Source organism: Rattus norvegicus, chromosome 10, assembly GCF_021556685.1.
Source record: "Rattus norvegicus strain SHRSP/BbbUtx chromosome 10, alternate assembly SHRSP_T2T, whole genome shotgun sequence".
NCBI lineage: Eukaryota > Metazoa > Chordata > Mammalia > Rodentia > Muridae > Rattus > Rattus norvegicus.
In genome coordinates, this window is record NC_141543.1 from 50,126,642 (window position 1) to 50,147,399 (window position 20,758).

The 20,758-nt window shown below is 49.3% G+C and overlaps 1 protein-coding gene across 2 annotated transcripts in view; it reads right to left on the reverse strand.

Annotated features, from left to right (window-relative positions):
* Positions 1–5,196: 5,196 nt before the first annotated feature.
* The window catches only part of Snap47 (synaptosome associated protein 47), a 41,546-nt gene continuing 25,984 nt past the window's right edge, over positions 5,197–20,758 (reverse strand). For both annotated transcript variants that reach the window (XM_087571765.1, NM_199389.1), the window contains 2 exon segments: positions 19,813–19,937; positions 5,197–5,724 (listed from right to left, as the gene is read on the reverse strand). In XM_087571765.1, coding sequence (XP_087427891.1) covers positions 5,578–5,724; positions 19,813–19,937 — 272 coding nt within the window. In that variant the 3' untranslated portion in view covers positions 5,197–5,577.

Sequence of the window (20,758 nt, forward strand, 5' to 3'; positions counted from 1 at the left end):
AGGTGCCCACAGGGATGACAGGTGCTGGCTATCTTATGGGAAGGACGGAAGAGAGAGAAGTCTCTCTCCATAGCACCACTGTGTCCTCTGCCTTAGATATCACATGGAACTGGAGTCCCTGGACACGGGCAGGAATAGGGGCTGACATTGTTTCACAGATGAGGACAGGGAGGGACTAGGAGGTTCAAGACTGCCCACCATGGGGCTGAGTCAAGGGTCTTAGCTGGCTGGGCCGCTGCACTCAGTCACTGTTCATAGGAAATAGGGATAGCTGCATGCTATAAACACGGAAGTAAAAGCTCGGATCAGCAGTAACTGCTGGAGCCCCACGCGCAGCGCAGCATAGCACAGCCAATGCTGAAAGAGCCCGGATGCGCACAGGCGATTTGTGGGGTTTTGAGAGTTTTATTGGCAGAAAGACTTGGGATGAAGGGGCTAGGGGCTGAGCAAGTGAAAGTGGACTGTTGACTTTCTGTTTTAGTTTCCTTTCTGTGGCTGTGAAAGAATACTCTGATCAAAAGCACTTTGGGTTATTTGGTTAACACTTCCAGCTCACGATCCACGATGGATGGAATGAACTAGAATCAGAAGCCATGGATGAGCACTGCTGGCTGGCTTGCTCTCTGGCTGGCTCTCAAGCTCATGGGCAGCTAGATTTCCCATGCAGCTCAAGACCGCCCGCCCAGGGATTGGGCCCTCCCACCTCAGTCAGTAACAGTCCCTTGAAGACATGGCCACAAGCCAACCTGATCAAGGCAATTCTCCAGTTGAGGTTCTCTCTTCCCAGGTAACTCTAGGTTATGTCAAATTGACAGTAATATCTAACCAAAAGAGTTTCCAGATTTCAGAGTCAGGAGTGAGGGCCAGACAATGGTTTCATGGATGAAGGGAAAAGAAAGGCAGATCCTTAGATGCCATAACATTTCAAGCCCTGCTGTACACACAACTCTTTCAGTGATGTGAACAAACACTAATGAGGTCTTGGTAGGGCTCTGCAGATGGGAGCAAGGTGTGGAATGAGTTGATTGTGAGACAGGGAGTTTTCCTTGGGCCTAGCATCACCACTGGCAATAGAGAGCCCAGGAAGTACAGCTGGAGGGCCTATGTGGCTGTTAGTGTGGAGGCAGAGGCTGTGTGTAAAGAGAACAGGGGACTGAGAACAATCCGGTAGTCAGAGAAGTGGCAATCTGGGCCATTACTGGCACAGACACTGAATTTTGCCATCAATGTGGTTACACTGGAGACCTCAGTTGAGCCCAGATGAGGATACAACCTGCCAGCATCTGGATTTCAAATCCCAGCCCTGGGAAACTGATAAGATTTACACACACGGGGCTGGAGAGATGGCTCAGTGGTTAAGAGCACTGACTGCTCTTCCCAAGGTCCTGAGTTCAAATCCCAGCAACCACATGGTGGCTCACAACCATCTGTAATGGGATCTGATACCCTCTATATAATAAATAAATCTTTAAAAAAAAAGATTTACACACACACACACACACACACACACACACCCCACATACCACATACACAAACACACACATACATACACACACATGCACACACACATGCACACACACCACACACACACCACATACACACACACAAACACACATACACACCACACACACACACCACATACACACACATCACACACACACACACACACGAGAGAGAGAGAGAGAGAGAGACAGACAGACAGACAGACAGACAGACATGAAAAGGGCCATTGTGGGGCCTGGGGAGAAAAGGAGGGGAACATACATACATGAAATGTCAAAGAATAAATTATAAAAAGTAATTAAAAGCTGGATGTGAGGCAGATTCTTTTGTAATCCCTCAGAAGCCAGAGGCAGGTGGATCTCTATGAATTCGACACCAGCCTGTTCTACTTATTAATTCCAGGTCAGTCATGAGTACATAGTGAGACACTGACTCAAAAATGGGGGCAGGGAGCTGGAGAGATGGCTCGGTGGCTAAGAGCCCTGAAGGCTCTTTCAGAGGACTTGGGTTCAATTCTCAGTTCGTAACCCTCTCTAACTCCAGTCTTCTGCACCTGCTCAAACAGAGGCGCCTACATGATGCTCTGCACACTCCCCAGCAGAACCTCTCAGGCCTGGAGCCCTTAGTGCCCAGACTGGAGCCTGCCAGCCACTTCCATATTTGTGTCTCCACTCCACAGTCCAGTGTCACACAGGGAAAGGGGCTTAATGTGGGGGACTCCTAAGGTCCTTACTTCCCTGTGACCAGAGAAACGCACGCTAAGCAAGCTCACCATTGAATCTTCCCATCCCAAGCCCTGTTAGCTTGTCTGGAGGCCCCATAGGGGAGAGAAGGCTGACAAGTCCTCTAGGCCAGGAGTGAGTAGCCCTGTGGCTTTTTCTATTCAAAAGGACCAAGGGGAAGAATCTTCCCAACAGAATCAACTTTTGAGAAGGTGCCAGGGGCGTAAGACAGGGATGTGGAATCCGCAGCAGTGACGGAAGGTGCCTACGACCAGGCATCCTGGCACCCACACGCAGCTCGTCAGCCTGTGGTTGGGACGCCAGGCCAGCCCCGGGCCTTCACGGAGGTCCCTTCTGGCCCTGGGTTGGGGCAGTGCCTCAACTTACAGACCACACAAATCTCACCAACTGCTGTACTGGGATCAGTTTCTCAAAATGTTAGAACTTGTCTTAAGGACCTGCTGGGTGGTGCTCCTCCCATTTCCAGCATGGGTAGCACTCAGAGGAGATCTCTTGCAAAAGCCACACATCCCTACACACTGCCTTCTGGGTGCTACTTTTGTGTTTTGATTTGTATTTCGTGTGTGTGTGTGTGTGTGTGTGTGTGTGTGTGTGTGCGCGCGTGCATGTTTTGCCTGAATGTATCTGTTCACATGTTCACCCTGTGTGTGCTGGTGTCTTTGAGATCAGAGGAGGACGTCAGATCCCTTGGACCTTGAGTTCCAGGAGGTTGTTAGCCACTGTGTGCCTGCTGGGAATTGGACCCAGATCCTTTGCAAGAACCACCAGTGTCCTTAACCCCTGAGCCATCACCCCAGCCCCTCGGCCTTGCCTGTAATTAACATGGTGATTTTACCTACTTGGAGGGTAGCGGTGTGATGCCCCGGCACACACCGATGGTGCGCTGTCAGATCAGGTGGTGCGAGTCCGTACCCCCAGGTACTCATCAGTCCCTGAGAGGTGAGAACTCTCTTCCAGCTGCTCTGGATTAATACCCATTGCTCATTCTGGTCTCTCTGCTAAGTAGAATACCAGAGCGTGCTGCTCGTCTGACTTTAGTTCTGTACCCACTTCCCTGCCTACCCCTTAGGCCCTGCCTCTAGTGATTACTATTCCATTCTCTGCTCCCATGCGATCAGCTTTTCCAGCTTCCACACAGGTGAAGTCTTGTGGTATGAATGGATTAAAGAAATGTAATACGTGCTGTATGTAGGGGTACAGGACTATAACCCCAACACTCCAGAAGCAGAGGTGGGAAGATCTCAAGTGAGAAACCAGCTTGGAATACACAGTAACACTCAGTCTCAAAAGGCCAATGGCTGGGGATGCAACTCAGCGGGAAAAGGCTTGCCTAACATGCACAAGGCCCCGAGTTGGTTCTTAACACTAGCTGAAACAAACACCACAATATAGATAAATAGATCAGCATTCAGTGGTGAAAAGGAACGAAATCCTGTCACTTGCAACAACATGGCTAAACCCAGAGGACACAGTGCTTTGGGGAATAAGCCAGGCACACAAAGACGAATGCTGGATGTTCAAGGTCTCGCAGAAGGTGGAAGGAGTGGGGAGAACAGAAGGAAGGCTGGATGATGGGAGCGGAGAATGGGTAGGCAGGACTAAACCCAGTGCTCCAGAACACATCAGGCAGACTACAGTGCCTGGTAGTTCACTGTGCTCTTCATAAAGATGTGAAGGAGAACACAGAGGCCCCAGGGTAGAGGACTGATAAGAGCTTGAGAGGTGGAAATGGTGCCTATCTGATCCCATCACTGCACACTGCAGACAGACAGATATCGCCACACACCAGCCATCTGGTAAATACATGACCCACTTCATAAATACTCGAGGGGGTCATGGGAGGTGGCAGAGACCTATAATCCTAGCACTTGGAGGTAGGAGGATTGATGCAAGTCTGAGGCCAGCTTGGACTAGACTGAGAACCTGTCTCAAAACAGAACAAAACACAGACACACACAGACACACAGACACGCAGACACACACACACACACACACACACACACACACACACACACACACACACACACACATACACACACACCCAACAACCCACAGGACCCTCACCCCAATTAAACCAGCCCATGCATGAGTCCCCGTAGCCCATGGCAAATGTGAGGCGGAAGCAGCTCTGAGTGTTTCAGCTGAGAACCCTCGCTGAGAACGCACAAGATTAAGCAAAGGGCAACACCAAGACCATGTGGGCCGCTTGTAAAGCAGGCACCTAGTCACATTTCAGAACAGCCTGCTTCTGGAAACTGGGAGATCGACACCAGGCTTCTGCTTCAGGTCAGAGTGGAGAGGTCCACAGTGGAGACATCTGAGCTGGCCTGGGCCGCACTTGTGACTGTGCTGTCAGTCACCAAGCATGTGGAAAGAAAAGGCTGCTGCCAGGGCAAGGCCACTAGGATGTTGGTCTTGGCCATCAACCTACTAGATTAAAAGATGTCTGGGAGTGTTGAGACATCCCTGTGTGTCTATGGGGGTGTGTCCAGAGGGACAGCCGTTAGGGAAAGGACTGCCCTGATTGTGGGCAGCCCAAATGGGAGGTGGGAGAAGGCCGTGTGTGCTAAGTGTGCAGGCCCCTCTGTCTGAGAGCGCATGGCTGCCACCATCCCCTGCTGCCACCAGCCCCCACTATCTTTGACCTTTTATTGCAGAACCAATATCAGTGATTCCAGGAGCTTCCAGGCCTTCAGCACTGGGGCTGCTGAGGGGTCCAGACGCTTGGGCTGTGCTGATACAGTTCTCCGTCTCTCCAGTGTGCACATGGCTAATGTGGACTCGGCTCCTCTGATGTAAGCAAGCTCATAAACACTCTTTCATTATGCACACATAGAGCTACTGGTCTTGTTCCTCTACAGAACTCTGATGACAGGAAAAGGTGGCAGGGGCTGAGGGGAATCAATGCCTGAGGCAAGTGAATGGCAGGGCCAGACCAAGTACTCGCATCTCAGAATGACTGACATTTTTCTTTACTGCTTGGCAAAAATGACAGTATGATGTGACTTGTGCAAGGTAACCAGGGCCTTGGCCCCACAATGGCAGCTCAGTGCTGTGGTCTCAGTTTTGACAGGAAGGGATGACTATGCTGTGGTAGCCATTCTTGCCTGAACAGGACTTGGCCCTCATGCTAAGGGCACCTGGAAAACATATCATGCTCATGCATGTTGTGGCTTCTCCCGGCCCATCCAAGGAAGATGTAGTTCCCAGGTAGGGCCTCATAGTTCCACAGCACCCAGAATGGCTTCCCAGGTCTCAGTGCAAAGGACACAGGGCTAACAGCAGCAGGCTCAGCAGAGCATGCAGGCGCAGTGTTCTGCAGCCTGCCCCACTACAACAGCTTTCTCATACGACGGTTATGCTTGTCCACAGTCAGGGTTGCCCGGTCCACAGCTACGGTGATGCCATCCAGAGCTGCATCCTGGCGTTCCAGCTCTGCCTCGGTGTCCAGTGCGAGGCCCTTCAGTTTGCTCAGGATCTGGAAGAAGCAGAAATGACAAACACACAGTGTTCCCATCCGTTTCTCAGCCACCGCCTGGTGTACTAACCAGAGCATGCAGGTTTCTGAGTCAGGGGACGCAGTGTACAGCGGTGCTGCCTGAGCCTGGCCTCAGCAGAGTGCAGCCGCCCCCAGCGCAAAGCTTACATGACCATCCCCTGGACGGTGCTGAGCGAAACCCATGTGGACCTGGCGAGGAGTACACCATGCACTTTGGGATTCTGTGTGAAGGGAGACCTGGGCCGTCGCCTGTATTTCACCTCTCTGTCCCATCCAGACATAAGAACAATAAACTGAAAAGAACAGACTCCTTTCTCCTCCACGCATACAGAAGGCATCACCCCAAACACAAAGGTACAACAAAACACTAGTATTTGCCACAGAGCCAATCTCTGCCAAGTAGGAATCTCAGATTTCTATGAGCTGAAAAGGCTAACTGCCTAATGACACCATGTCACAGTGACACAGCCTCACATGTTCTGTACAGTGACACTGGCATGAACAATCCCCAGGGAAACAGCCTCACATGTTCTGCACAGTGACACGGGAATGAACAGACCCAGTGTGTGGTCACTTACATAAACCATAGTGCAGATAATTACCCGTGAGTCTGGGCTCACAGAGTCAGCGGGCTGCATGGTTCACTCTCTTAGACAAATACAGGGTGAACTTTGTGTGCAGCACAGCAGGGTGCATGCCATGCTGAGGCAGCTGTGTGCTCCTGCGCTCACGACTCTCATGACGACAGGGAACCAAGCATCCAGTGGAAGTCACTGAGACGTTGGTGATGTTGAAGTCACTCCATCAGGAGCCACCCTTATCATTAAGTGACAAATGCCTGTAATTTAGTAGGCTATACAACACAGGGCCACTTGAAAAATACAAGACCAGCCTCACTTACCTAGGGTCAGTGGTGCAGAGAGCACTGAGGGCCGGGTAACAGGTATGTGTGCAGGGCCACTGGAGAGAAACAGGCCTCTGCAGGCCAGACAGGTTGGGGAGGCCTGTCCCCCTTTAGCTTCCCTTCCACTCAGATCAGTGACGCATGTCAGGGAGTTCTGAGTTCTTCACACTGTGGTTGCTCTAACTGTGTTCTCATGGAGCTGGGCTAAGCAGCTCACACTTTCAAGCTGACAGCAAAAAGGAAATCGTAGTAAAGAAGACAGCAACCGCTGCTTGTGATGACTGTGTGGTCCTTTCAGATGAGCCTCACGGTCTCACAGTGGGGCCAAGAAGAGGAATCAAGGAAGCTGACTCATCAGGACATCTTGGTCACGATCACTGTCTCCCTACAGCTACTTACGGCGGGGGTGGGTTGAGTGGAGACTTCTGAGGTCCCCAAGGCCTGTCTAGTGACTGCATTATATCCTAAAACCTTCCCTGACCTCTACCTGATGTCACACAGGGAAGAGTCCCACAAGGGCCCAGGCAGAACCACCACACATCTCGGGTGGCCCAAACTGCTCTATGGACACCCACCTGGTGCCAAGGTCACACACTAAGTGCTCAGTTCTGACTCACAAAGGCAGCCTGGCCTAAAGGCTGGCATTTCCACCAGCTTAGAGACCTGGCCGAGAGCTCTGCATCTGACTAATGACAGACAACAGAAGCAGGACAGTCCAGGACCGTAAGGCCTAAGTTCTTTCCCAACAGCTAGAGTCACAGGAACCATCCACATGTTAAACTGCAAACTGCAAAGGCCTGTGCTAGGGCCACCAATGGGTCTCAGGGTTTCCTCTTCAGACACAGCTTATATCTCCCCATGAGCATTGCCATCACGAGACAGAGCTTGTGATGGCTGCCTGCAGTTCTAGATCTGTTCCCCAGGAGCGCCTGGAGCTCTGGAAAGCACACAGTGGGGACAATGAGTGTAGGGATGGGGGATGGCATCATAAAGTAGGTCTTTTCTGTCTTCTAGATTTGCTGACAGCAGACATAAATTTGAGACAGCAGAATAAAGCAAGGAAATGAATCCCTAACACCCAGCCCCACCCGTCTCTCTCCTGTCTCCTCTGTTGTGAGAAGGTTATGTTGCTGGTGCCGCCCACTCGCCTATAGGCTATGTCATCTGACAAGGCCTCCTAGCCTCCCACAGTCAGGGCACACAGAGCCCCTGGCTATGCTTCTCTATGGTCTCTGGGCCTGTGTGCACATGGGTCCTATAAAAAAGCTCATGTCTTTCCAGGAGGCGTGAATACACTGTGATGAGCTGGTAATGCAATTCTCAGCCAGCACCCTTGTCCCTAAGGTACACGAGACTGTCTGAAACAGAAATACCTTTAGACTACGACCCCCTCGAAGGCTGGGGGCCAAGTCCTGCCAGAACTTGGGCACCAGTTTCCAGCCATGCCGTGAGTGGGTCCTGTAGCCCCTCAGGCACTGGCTCACTTGGTTGATAAACCGTTTGTCTTGTTTGTGTTTAAGAAGAATCATACTTATAAGAAAGAAGAGAATTAAAGAAGAAAATAGAAGCTGTCCGTGACTCAAACCACTATTCTCCGCATTAGCCTGATAAGTTGGCTTCTTACCCCCAAATCCCAAATCTGAGACTTTCTGAGCTGATGTGCCACTGCTGCTGAACACCACCCGAGCCCACAGGACAGGCCCCATCAAAATCCAGGCATGATCAGACATGGAGGGGCACACATGCAATCCAGGACTTGGAAGGTAGAGGCCAGAAGACCAGGAGTTCAAGGCCAATCTCAGGGACATACAGAGTTGAGTCTGGCCTGGATTACACAAAACCGTAACTCAAAACAAAAATAAAAACTTAACAAAACAAAACCCTCCAGAACGTATCGTCTGAGCCCATCTTCAGGTATGTGTCAGAGGTACTTGAGAAGCAAGTGGATTCCATGTTTATTTAGACTGGGTGCTGGCCCGAGGCGCTATCACATTTGGGAAATATTTAAAAATCCCAAACAAGCCCAAACCAGTACAGTCCTGAATGCTTCAGAACAGGGACGCTCTCTCGGCCCATGTGGCTGCATTTTACTACTATATCCACATGCTACATGAGAACTCAAAATACAAGATGGAAGGACACTTCCGGTTGTGTTTCCTGATGTGCATTTTTTTCATCTTCTGGATATCCTAAACAAAAGCTTGTGTTATAGACACTCCCCCACCCCAATGCAACTCACAGAGCTTAATTTTAGGAACTGTTCACCTGTTACCTCAAAATCTTTTTTAAAATAAGGTCCAGAAGAGCTGAGCACTGGCCATGAGCTCTGGGGCTCCCTGGATCCAGACTGAGCCAGTTACAACAGACTTAACCTCCAGCCTAGCATTAACTGCCATGGGGAGATGACTCAGACACAGTGCCAGGGTACTGTGAGAAATCACATGTCCCTGAAAACAGAGCAAGGACCTCATCTGGGTCTGGAGGAAGCATAGTCACAAACGGGATGCTGGGCTGCAGGACCCACACCAGCCCTCACAGCCTGGAGTGGCCATAAAGCCGCAGGGCAGGAAGAAACAGTTTTTAAACAACCACATATTGAGGAGTGAAACATGAATATATCTAAAATATATTTCAAAGAGATAAACAAATGAGAGTCATGGTTAGTTAAGTATAATAGGACACAACACAGAAGCCCTAATATGTTGGCGTGAACGTGAGGCTTAACAAACATCTCAGGCAGGACAAACATGAACACAGACATATGAAGCAGGACCAAGAGGCCACAGACCTTGTGAGAACAAAACCCAGTCTAGGACAGACTCTGTGAGACTAACACGTCCTCTGTCTCTTCCTGAAAAGCTAAATGAATTGGCTCTTCCTTGTGCACAGTGAAAGTGTAGCCAAGGAAAGACTATTTATGGGCTGAGGATATAGTTCAGCTGAAGCTCAGACCCCAGAATCACAGAAGTATGGTGATGTCTGCCTGTAATCTCAGCACTTGGGAAGTAGAAGTCAGAAGACCAGAAATTCAAGGTCATCTTGGTTAAACTACATAAGGCCTTCTCAAAACAGAACAAAAACAAAAAACCCCAAGCAAACCCCCCAAAACAACAAAACCAAAAACAACCACTTCTGTGTATTCTGTGACCTTTGCCTAAAAGGTAAAGACTATTCACACACAAATAGTCCATGGTGCGAACTACTGACTGCCTATCCAAGTTTCAGCATTGTATCGTACAAACACTCAACATAAAGGCTGGTTGCTATTTAACCTTTGATTTGGAAAAAGTCTCGCCATTTTAAAAGTCTTAAAAATAGAACTCATTCCAAATAGCCTGCTAAGACCCCTTGGCCTGTCTGCCAAAATGAACTTGGAATTAATTAATACTGGCCATACTGAAAAGACATCCAACAGCTACTAGGTCTGCAGACAAAGACAATCGCAGAGCTAACCTTCCAAGCACTAATACCTCTAGAATATTGGTAGCCTTTTCTCTTTAAGAGAGGGATTGAAGTAATTAAATAGCACCATGCACATTCCATATAACAGGGGACGGAAAGAATGGAGCTCATGAAGTCTGGCCAAACCTTAGAAACAGTTGTTCCCTCTGTGGCCCAGGATGACAAGCTGTCTAGTCATCAGCACACACTGCTGCCAGCCTCTGACATACCCTGGGGGCCCCTTGATGAGCCTTGTCTGGCTGTGAGTCAAAGACCAGGCTCGAGTGGACATTCCCACAAGTCCCTGACATACAACAAACAACACAGTAACCAGGCAGCTTCACCTGTGTGGATGCTCAGTCCCTGCTAGACAGGCAGGACAGACAAACATGTGCAAGCCTGTGTCTGGGAAACTGAGGGCTCTTCTCCTAGGAAAGTCACATCAGCTCCTCTTAGTGTCTGTGGTAGGAGAAGGGAACAGTTCAGGTGACTCAGGCAGGAACCAGGCAGAAGTAGAGGGGAATAGCTAAGTTCAGGGAAGGAAGCAGACAAGGGGATGCACAGCTGTGTCCTCAGGGCAGCACAAACAACTTTGCAAAGGGCCATTCCCAGGGAATAGCTTTGCTGGCCTTGACAGTCCCAGGGGGCAAGGCCTCTCTGGACCAGAGCTCACAGCTCAGTGGTAATGGGATGAGTAGTCTATCTGCACCCGGCTGCCCAGACTTCCACAAGCACCACCAGCACAGTCCCGGCTGGCAGCAGTCACACCAGGCACACCAGAAGAGCACACACAGAGAGCTCAGCCTCCTTGACTTCTCTACATTGTCCACACCGGCAGCACATCATGTGGCCAGCACCGACTGAGGCAGTTTAGATGCACTGACCATGTAGACATGTCTCCACACATACTCTCTCGGGGTCTCGGCCTCGAGATGCACAGCCTCGCTCAGGACACACTCTGTGTGCCCACACATGTTTCAGGACACTGGTTTCTATCTTCACACAGGATCTGAGAAACGCTCTGCTCCCCGCGTCCTGTGATCCCAGGATCTGGGCTGTGACGACAGGAACACGAGCACCTACAGTTCACATGAGCTAGGCTGTCTGCTCTCAGCGGTTCTTTCCCTGACTCACCCAGTAACTGTGAATTTTCCTACAGTGAGAAATTAGCGACCATTTAAGAACAGAGCTGGGATAAATCAAGCTGTCTGCACTGTGAACTGTTCTTCCAGTTGAGCCATTAACATGTTGTGGAGAAGGTAAAGAGGGGAAAGTTGGCTTTCAGAACAGGGAAGCCCTAGAGGCTGCAGGAGCATGCTCTGCTGCAGCCCATCACACGCAGAGCTCACAGACCACCCCAGTCTCACGGCCCAGCGGCTGCATTCCTAGGGGCTGCTGGTGGTCTGGGGCTGGCAGGGAGAGTGGATGTGAGGCTCCAGTCTCATGGTCCCTCCATTCTATGGCGTGCATGGGCTTGCTTGTGCCACTTCTGAGGCAACTTAGAGACAACGGTGTGGCTGAGCTCAGGTCTTCAGGGATCTGTGGGCCTTGAACTACATCTGGCAGCCAGCCGCCAGTGACAACTAGCTGCTCTCACTTGAGGCCCAGCAGTGGTGCTTGACTACACAGGTCGAAAGCTGGGCCGGGCCACTGTTACACAATTCAATCATAGGTGACCTCAAAGAGAGGCAAATGTATGCAGAAAGATGAATCTTCACTACACAAGACGGGAGACATAAGGAAGATGTGCTGAGGCATGGCTCCTCAGAGTCTTAGCTGACATGCGAGCGCCTCCCGATGCTTCACAAGGCGCTATCTGTTCTTAGCCAAGCATTCAGGTACAGCTTTGCTGCCTGACGGGACAGTAACAATCATAATACTAACACAATGGATTACACGGTAAGGACACAGCATGTGCCACCTTCACACTGCATACAGACAGACAGAAGGACAGACAGCCACTATTTTCACCCTCATAATCATCTGAGATGACTCAACAGCACCTGCTTCCCAGGCACGACTAAAGCTACCTCACACTTGCTACTAAGACAAGTCAACTACAAGAGTACAGTGTTGGAGACTATCTGGAGAGAGCACACAGGGAAATGCAGGGCTTCAGTGAACTATAATCAAATCACCAGCCCCAGGAGATGGGCAGAGCAAGTGCAGCCTCACTGGACCTTTGAACACCAAGGGTCTGGGGCCTCTCCACAGCGCAGGTAATCAGTTCCTCAGCCGTGTGTCCTCTAAGTCAGCTCAGCTCTCATGTCCCCACTTCAGTGCCAGATGTAAGCCCTCCCCGGATGACCAGCTGTGCCCCGCTTCCTGACAACCAGCAGCTGTGTCAGGGTTCCTACAGCTCCTCCTTGGGTGGTGCTGGTTTGCTCAGGTAGTTCACAGAACTTAGGAAACACTGACCAATGTTGACTGGTTCATCCCGAGGATAATTATCAAAGATACAGACACAGAGCTGGAAGAGATCAGGTGTGGGTACAGGCCGGGGCTTCCATGGTCTCCATGTGCACCCACCCCTAGGAGACTCCTGTTGTTTGGCTCTTGGGAGGCTCCTGAAAATGTCTCTAGGGGTTTTAGGAAGGCTTCGTGACATGGGGTGGGGCAAGTAGAGGGGAGGGGGTGGGGTCATTAAAACACCAGCCTCGCACACAACCCCCAGCCATCCATTCTTCTGAGGTAAGGCTAAGGGTACTCACATTCCAATTTTGCCCTGGCTCTTTAGCAGCCAACCCCACCCTGAAGCTACTCTAGAGGCTGTGGCTACTGGCCAGCAGAGGAACATGGGAAAATACTTCACTTCTGGATCCCAGGATTTTAGGAGTGAAGTAGAGTGCCCCATGCCTCAGTGACTTTCTCCAGCACACACCATGTGCCAGGGAACGAATCTCACTAAATGTACAGTGACTGAAATAATAAGTTTCTTCTCTGACCACAGTGGTATCAAAGCAGAAATTTGGAAATCCATAACATTCAGATATATACAAATTAAACAGCACGCTCTGCAACAACCTATGAGAGGAAATTAGTAAATTCTTAGAGACAAATGAAAATGAGAACACAATGCAGGAAGCAAACCGAATCCATATGGGACGGATCCCAGAGTGCAGGGGTTCTCCGTGAGGAATCAATGACTCGCCATTAGTTACACAACCAGAAAGACCTTCCACTGACAAAGCAAGGACATCAATCAAACCCAGCACGCCCTCAGGAACAGAAGAGAGAGCCTTCAAGAGGGTGACGGGGCTCATGAATAGTTCGCAGCGTCTACCAACCGGGCACCCACATCATGGAGGTAGAACAGGGAAGGCAAGGGGCTGCGGAGATGGCACAGCAGTTAAGAGCACTGGCTGTTCCAAAGGACCTGGGTTCAATTCCCAGCACGCACAGGTTGGCTCACAGCTGCCTGTAGTTCCAGCTTCAGGGTATCGGATGCCCTCTTCTGGCTTCTGAGGGATAGGACATGCACACATATAGATATACATGTGGGCGAAACACTCATACACATAAAAGAAAATATAGTGAAGGAACACCAAAATGACTCCTGTCTGCAGAGGACATCATCTGGCTGCAGAAACCTACAGCTCAGGTAAAAAGATAACCCGGTCTGAGCCATTAACTCAGCCAGCTGCAGGACAAAAACCTGCAGCTTCCTGTAGCTGCAGCAAAGGACTGAGACAATTGCTCTAGTTATGACAGCACGCTAGAGAATGGAGCAGTAGCTGTCACTGAACATGAAAAGTTTTGCTGAATGAAGCTAGCGGCTGAAACAAACAGAAAGATTCCCTAGGTTCGGGTTGGAAGGCTTCAGGCTGTCCTGGCCATGGAACCTTCCCGAGTGATGCAGAGACAGTGTAGGCAGGGTCAAAATGGAAAGGCTAATTTTCAGATCCTTATGAAGGGACCTAGGATGCCAAAGCGACCTCACAGAGTGGGAGCTGGGTGTGGTGGTAAATAATATGTAATCCCAGCACTTGGGAAGCTGGAGCCTTGGGAGCCTGAGGGCCCTATTGGCTACATAAGGAGTTTGAGGGCAGCCTGGGCTACCTGCCTCAAAGACTAAAAAGTAACCAACAACAGGGGTATGTCACACTGAGCAATGTTAGAGGTTACTACAAAGCTACAGTAATCAGAATACTGATCAATAGACCAGAACAAAGAAGAGTGAGAAACCCATACCTCCATGGCTAATGGATATTTGACAGGGCTTCAAGATGACTCAAAGGGGGAAAACATCAGTTCTCCAGTAATGTGGAAGCCACCTCATTCCACACGCAAACATGAACTCAAGATGGACTAAGAACTTCAGATGGGAAAGGCAGAGCTCGAGCAAGAAAAGCAGGGCTAAGTCTCCAGGGACTTGTTTTTAGTCATGTGTTCTTTAAGCACCAAACTGGCTTATCACAAACAAGAACAAGAACAAAACACCAAACAAAGCAGAGAAGTGTGAAGTGGTGCACATCGTTAGTGCCAGCTCTTGGGAGGCACAGGCAGATGGGTCTCTGTGAGTTCAAGGCCAGTCAGGGTTGTATACTGAGACTCAGTCTTAAACACCAAAGTGTCAGACAGTGAGTAAATAATATAATTTGAATTCTTTATTCCCTTGTTGTATTACAAAGAATTTGAAAGCTGGGTATAATAGTATACCTGGGAAGGAAAAACAGGAATATTGTCATGAGTTTGGAGTCAACTTGGCAACACAGTAAATTCTAGGCTAGCTTGGGTTACAGAATGAGCTCCAAAATAAATAAATAAATAAATAAATAAATAAATAATAAATAAATAAATATAAATAAAAAAATAATCAGAAGAAGCTCTGAGTAGCCTTTGTTCCTGGATCCTGGAAGCATCTATATCTTTGGGGCTGCCCAAGTAATGGGAACATCTTTGTCCTTGTCTTTGTGATCAATGAGACCCAGGTCCACACCCGAGTTTATGGCAATGCAATGACTATCTGTGTGTGACTTGGGGGACGGGTGTGATGGCCATGTGATCCCATTGGGACCTTCCAGGGAATGGGGGGTTAGGTATTGGGTTCAGCTATGACACAGGTCAATCAAACATGACCTGCAATGTAACCCCATTAAAGACAATGAATCCCTGTTGGTGACACCAACGTGCTGGAGGGTAATAAGCCTAGTCCCTGGGAGAGGATGGGAAACTCTATGTTTGAGACCCTCTCTGATCTAGCTCTGTATTTGTGCCCTTTCTGTTACAATGCTAGTTGTGGGCTGGCTGGAGAGAGAACAGCTCAGTGGGTAAAGTGCTTGCTGTGCATGTATGAGGACCTGACCTGAGATCAGATCCCTAGCACCTATGTAAAGCTGGGCGCTAAGCTATCTAGCCATAACCCTAGATCTGTGGAGCAAAGACAGATGGAGTCCAGGGGCTCACTGGCTAGTGAGTCTAGCCAAAATGGCAGGTTTCAGGTTTGGTAAGACCTTATTGGAGAAGAGACTGAGGAAAGGTATGCCTGGTCTCTGCATGCATCAGGTACTCGAAAACTTGAATTTGGGGGTTAGGGATGCTTGGCCTATGCCTGAGGTGCATGGCTTAGCTCAGTGCTAAAATGGACTAGAATTAAAGCTCTGAATAAGAACATTCCCCAGATACCTTCAATGAGAGTGACAGTTTCATAGGAGAGTTCCAGTAGGTGTGAGGACACTTGGGCCCCAAGAAGGCAAAACCCTGCAGTAGCCAAAGCCATTCAGTGCCTTCTCTCATGACCAACTGGTCAAGAGATAGATCCTGAACTCAGCCTGGCAGGGGGGTCCTCCTGGGCTCTGCCCTTAGAGGCTGAGCAGCCTGGCTGTACACACTGATGGGGGACTGTGTGTGGGCTTTGCCTGTGGAGCTGAGACCTGCAGCACGTGTAGGGACAACATGGCACATGCCATTGTACTGAGCAGAACTGGATCTCAACGAGCAGTGTTGGTGTGGATGTCCCTGACCCTTAAATTCTGCTTCAGCCTCAGGGATACTTGGGGAATACATTCATCTCCTGCAGATGAGGTTCATGCAAAATGCTGACTGATGCTTTCCAGCAGGGAGAAGGAACAGGCTGAGGTAGGATTAAACCTGGGGTACCAGGGAAAACAGGCCAAGGTGACAGGCACCAAAGATGATAAACCATGTTCCATATTTGCTCAAAAGGAATGAAAAGGCAGAGACGGACGTCAGGGATTTAATATTTAATATTTAATTCTGTTTCTTTGTGCACACACACATGCATGTAGTGCTCAGAGGGCAGTTTGGGTTTTATTTATTTATTTTTATTTTACTATGTTTTTGTTTTGAGATGGGGTCTCAAAGTGTAGCCCTGGCTGGCCTGGAACTCAATATTTAGATCAAACTGTCCTACTCTCATAGATTCTCCTGCCTCTGCCTGATTTCTGGGGATTAAAAACATGTACCACCATGCCTGGCCTAGGCAACTTGTAACACTTTTCTCCTTCTACCGTGTCAGCCATCAGACTTGGTGGCAAGCACCTTTACCCACTGAGCCATTTCACTGGCCCACAAATGTCTGAAATAGCTTATATAACCAATAGAGAACTACAGAACTCTTTCCAGAAGGCCCAGTTAATGATCTGGGCAGGTACAGGTACATGTGGAGCTGGGGTAGAGGGAGCATGGGAGAGATTCCAAAGATAAACATCAAGTTATAAGACCAACACGCTCTGCAGACCTCAGCTGCCCAGTGTGAGGAGCTGTGGCAAAGCTTCGGAGCGTGACATTAGCTCTTACACACAGGAGTCCCCTTTCTCTGCGTCAGCTCACTGTTAGTCCGCCCACAACCCACCATGTCTGATCACCTTGATTTCCACTGCTAGAATCCCAGGATAAGGCAAAGTGGGATGAAGAACCTCCAAAGTCAAATCGGGACACAGAAACAGGGACAGAAAGAAACCCTATACGAGCCCTGCGTGCCTTGCTTTGGGACAGCAATCTCCACTCTCTGCTTTATCATGTCCACCCTTTACCACCCACAACATGTGCCTCTGCAGAACCCATGAACCAAGCACAGCCACAGTTCTGAGGAGGAGCAGACACTCTGCTAGTTGTCAGTTGAGGGGCTTTGCCAAATCTACCAGGGGATTGGTTTCCTTCTGGCCTCCTGGGCTTCTTCTCTCCCAGCCGCAGTGACGCGGCAGCCGGTCGCCACAGACCGCGCACCCACTCAGCTCACTCCCACCCCTGTATAGTTCTGGCCACTTCCCCATTAGCATCCCCAACTGCAATTTAAATCACCAGGACACATCTCAACATAATGGCTTTAATAGCATCTGCAACCAAAACCACAGCTGGATGGAGGAGGATTTCTTGCATTTTTGTTTTCCCCAGAATTTAACTCATTCCTACTTGCGTTAGAGCTTCAACTGCACAGCCAGGAATTCTTCTCTAAATGTGAAACATGTGTTTTACCTTGAAAAGACCATTTCATGTAAAGCTAGGCTGCACCTCCTGACCGTCCTGAGTCCTCACCTGCCTGTTCCCTCAGGTCCAGCCTAGCACCACAGACCCCCTTGCAGCACCGCTGCCCTCAGTGTCCCAATGCTAAGACCTCTACACTCGGTGCTCAGTGTTGCCAATACAGACCAGTCCAGGGTCATCTACGTACTGACACAGACAGGCACTGTGGGGCCCTACCCCATTCTTGGCTTGGGCTGTGTTCAGCCTGACCTCGGTCCTCTGACCCTCAACTTCAGGATGAAGGCTGACAAAGATTAAATGTTCACAAACAGGAGATGCCTCCCAGACTACATGACCACCATTACAATTAATAAGTAAAATTCTGCCTAAACAAAACTGCAGAGCATAAACATCGTCATAAAAGTGGGCTGAGCACCCATACACCCAGCCTCCCAAGGCTGACGCTCTCCTATCCAAGAGTTCAGGGGAGGACTCAGAGGAAACTCAGGGACATGGGTCCTGACACACTAGGCATTCTCAAAACCCCAGGAGTAAGCCCACACCTGGACAGTCCTGAAGACAATGTGACTAGTGACCTGCAGAAAAGGATGCTCACAGCTGGCAGTGAGTGGGCCTGGGTCATACTTACACATAAACATTGGACCACGAAGAAAGAGGAATAGGGGTCTATGTTTAAAGTACTTCATAGAAAGGATGGATTCTCCCCCAAGAGGAAACTGCTGAGCCTGCGCAGACACACAGCTGAGAACTCATTTCTAAGATGTTTACTGAGTCAGATCCACCTCTTGAGAGAGACAGTGCTCTGCTGGAGGCTTGTCCCTACAAACAGAACCCCTGTATTTACTTGCAACTCCCACAGACGAGGGGCAGAACTGTTCCCAACTCTGAATGTGGTTACAGGTCTTGGTTAAAACAGACAGGCCTCATGGGAGGTCCAGGGCAGCGTGAACGCTGACTCAACATTTTAGTCATGCGTCCTTTTTTAAAGGTTTATTTAGTTTTACTTTATGTGTATGAGTTTTTTGCCTAGATGTATGTATGTGTACTGTGTGCATGTAGTACCCACAGAGAACCGAGGACGGCATTCCAGAGGACTGTGAGCCACCATGTGGTTACTGGAAAACAAACCCAGGCTTCTACAAGAAGAGCCAGTGCTCTTAATTGCTAAGCTGTCTCTTTGGCCCCCACTTTTCATTTTTTAAATTAAGAATGGGGTTATGTTTACTCATGTGTGTATGTAGTATGTATGTATGTATGTATGTTATATGTGTGCGACTCAAGATCCGATTACCTCACCCTCATGCTCCTGCCTTATTAACAGCTCTTATCCGGGTGTTGCTTTTGTTGTTACTGTTTTGTTTTTAGAGTCTCTCTCTCCAATCCAGGCTGGCCTTGAACTGTTGGCAGTCTTGCCTGAGCTTCCAGAGTGCTGTGACTAGAGACAAGCCATCATATCCTACAAGTACTCTCCCCTTCTAAGGCTGCAGACCGAAACAGACCTCGGTCAGTGAGAGGACACACTGATGAGGCGTTTCTTCAAAAACTCGCAGAGAAGGCACCTGCACTGTCCAGCAATACTAAAGCATCGATGTGGATTTCAATTTCAACTTTTTCAGGAAAAGTAGAAAACTTCTTTCAGAATCTAGTGTTGAACATGAGAGATCTGAACAAGCTAGTTAATCCTTAACTGTACATACATGCTTACTGAGAAGAACTGTATGACCACAGCATACAGTACCTGTATACCACACATGTACATGGAACACACATATACTGCCCATTACTAGACAGTATACATGTACTTTGCAGAAAAGTCATAGCACATATGCAGTGCACACACATACAGTCCATACATACACACTGAGTGGAGGTCACCACAAGGTCACATATGTGCAGAGGGCGTGCACACTATGAGTCTGTATGCCATGAAACAAAGGAGCTGGGAAGGGCATAGCAAAGCTAGAACAAGCAGCTCCTTTTAGTTCAGTGGTTCTCAACCTTCCTGATGCTGTAACCCTTCATACAGCTCCTCATGTTCTGATGACCCCCCCAACCATAACATTATTTTCACTGATACTTCATAACTATAATTTTGTAATGTCATGAATCATAATATAAATATCTGATATGCGACCCCCAATGAGGTCATGACCCACAGGGTGAAAGGCATGCATAATCTAACGAGGGCCTGACTTCAGGCAGGAGAGAGGGGTAAGGCGCATGTGAAGAGGGCAGAGATGCTGAATTGTTCCACTGAGGCAGTGGGCACCCTCTACCTGTGTCAGCTCCTGGGCTTCCCCCTCAGAGAGTAGTGGCCAGTCCTTCTGCAGCTGCGACTGCTGGCCTTCCTGTCCTCCTGTGGGCAGCTCTTGGTGTGTAGTGCAGCCCATCAGTCTGGATGCTGGAACAGGAAGCTGAGGTCAGTGGTGAAAACTTTCGGAAGGGAACAAACCACACACAAGCGTTCAGAACATCACAGAAGGCATTTAATACTGCCACAGGATTTGGCCCAACATGCGCGTCACAGTGTCCATATGGGTCTGTGTGGGCCTTGGTCCTGGGCCCCTCCTGAGCTGAATGCCCCATAACAAGGTAAGTCTGAAATACTGTAAGCACCCAGAGCTAATTTTGTAAGTATCTCTTAAGAGAAGGGCCTATAATTCACAAGTGTTCACAATCTAAAGATGTAGCATATAAAACACAAGAACTGTTGAATGCTGGTGAAATATACGGATCCCTAGGAAATGTGGGGACAGTTGAGCTATTCCACAGAACACTGTGGTTCAGAGAGCACAGGAAATGGCCAGCTATTGGAGCCAAGTGGTGTTGCATGCACAAGCCTGTCCCAGTTTGTGAGTCAGACCCGCCCACCCTGTGGTCAGCAGCACTCAGCTCAATGGGACAGTTCTGCAGCTTGCACAGATCAACACACACCTGTGCTGGGTGCTCTCTGCACCCAAGACAGGACAGCTGGCAGTAACAGTGCAACCAGCCCAACACAGTGGCTCCTGGTGGCTACCATGTGCCACCTGTTCTTTATTTAGGAGCAACCTCAGCCACAAACCCAGAGCTTCATAGCCCAGACAAGGTCTGCAACTGAAGTCTGATCTTTGCTCTTCCCTACAATACGGGGCACCCTGAATAAGGAACAGCAGCCAAGTGCATTTACTAGGCTGGGAGGAAACAGGGAGAGCACCAAGATGGACAAGCAGTCCCTCTAGT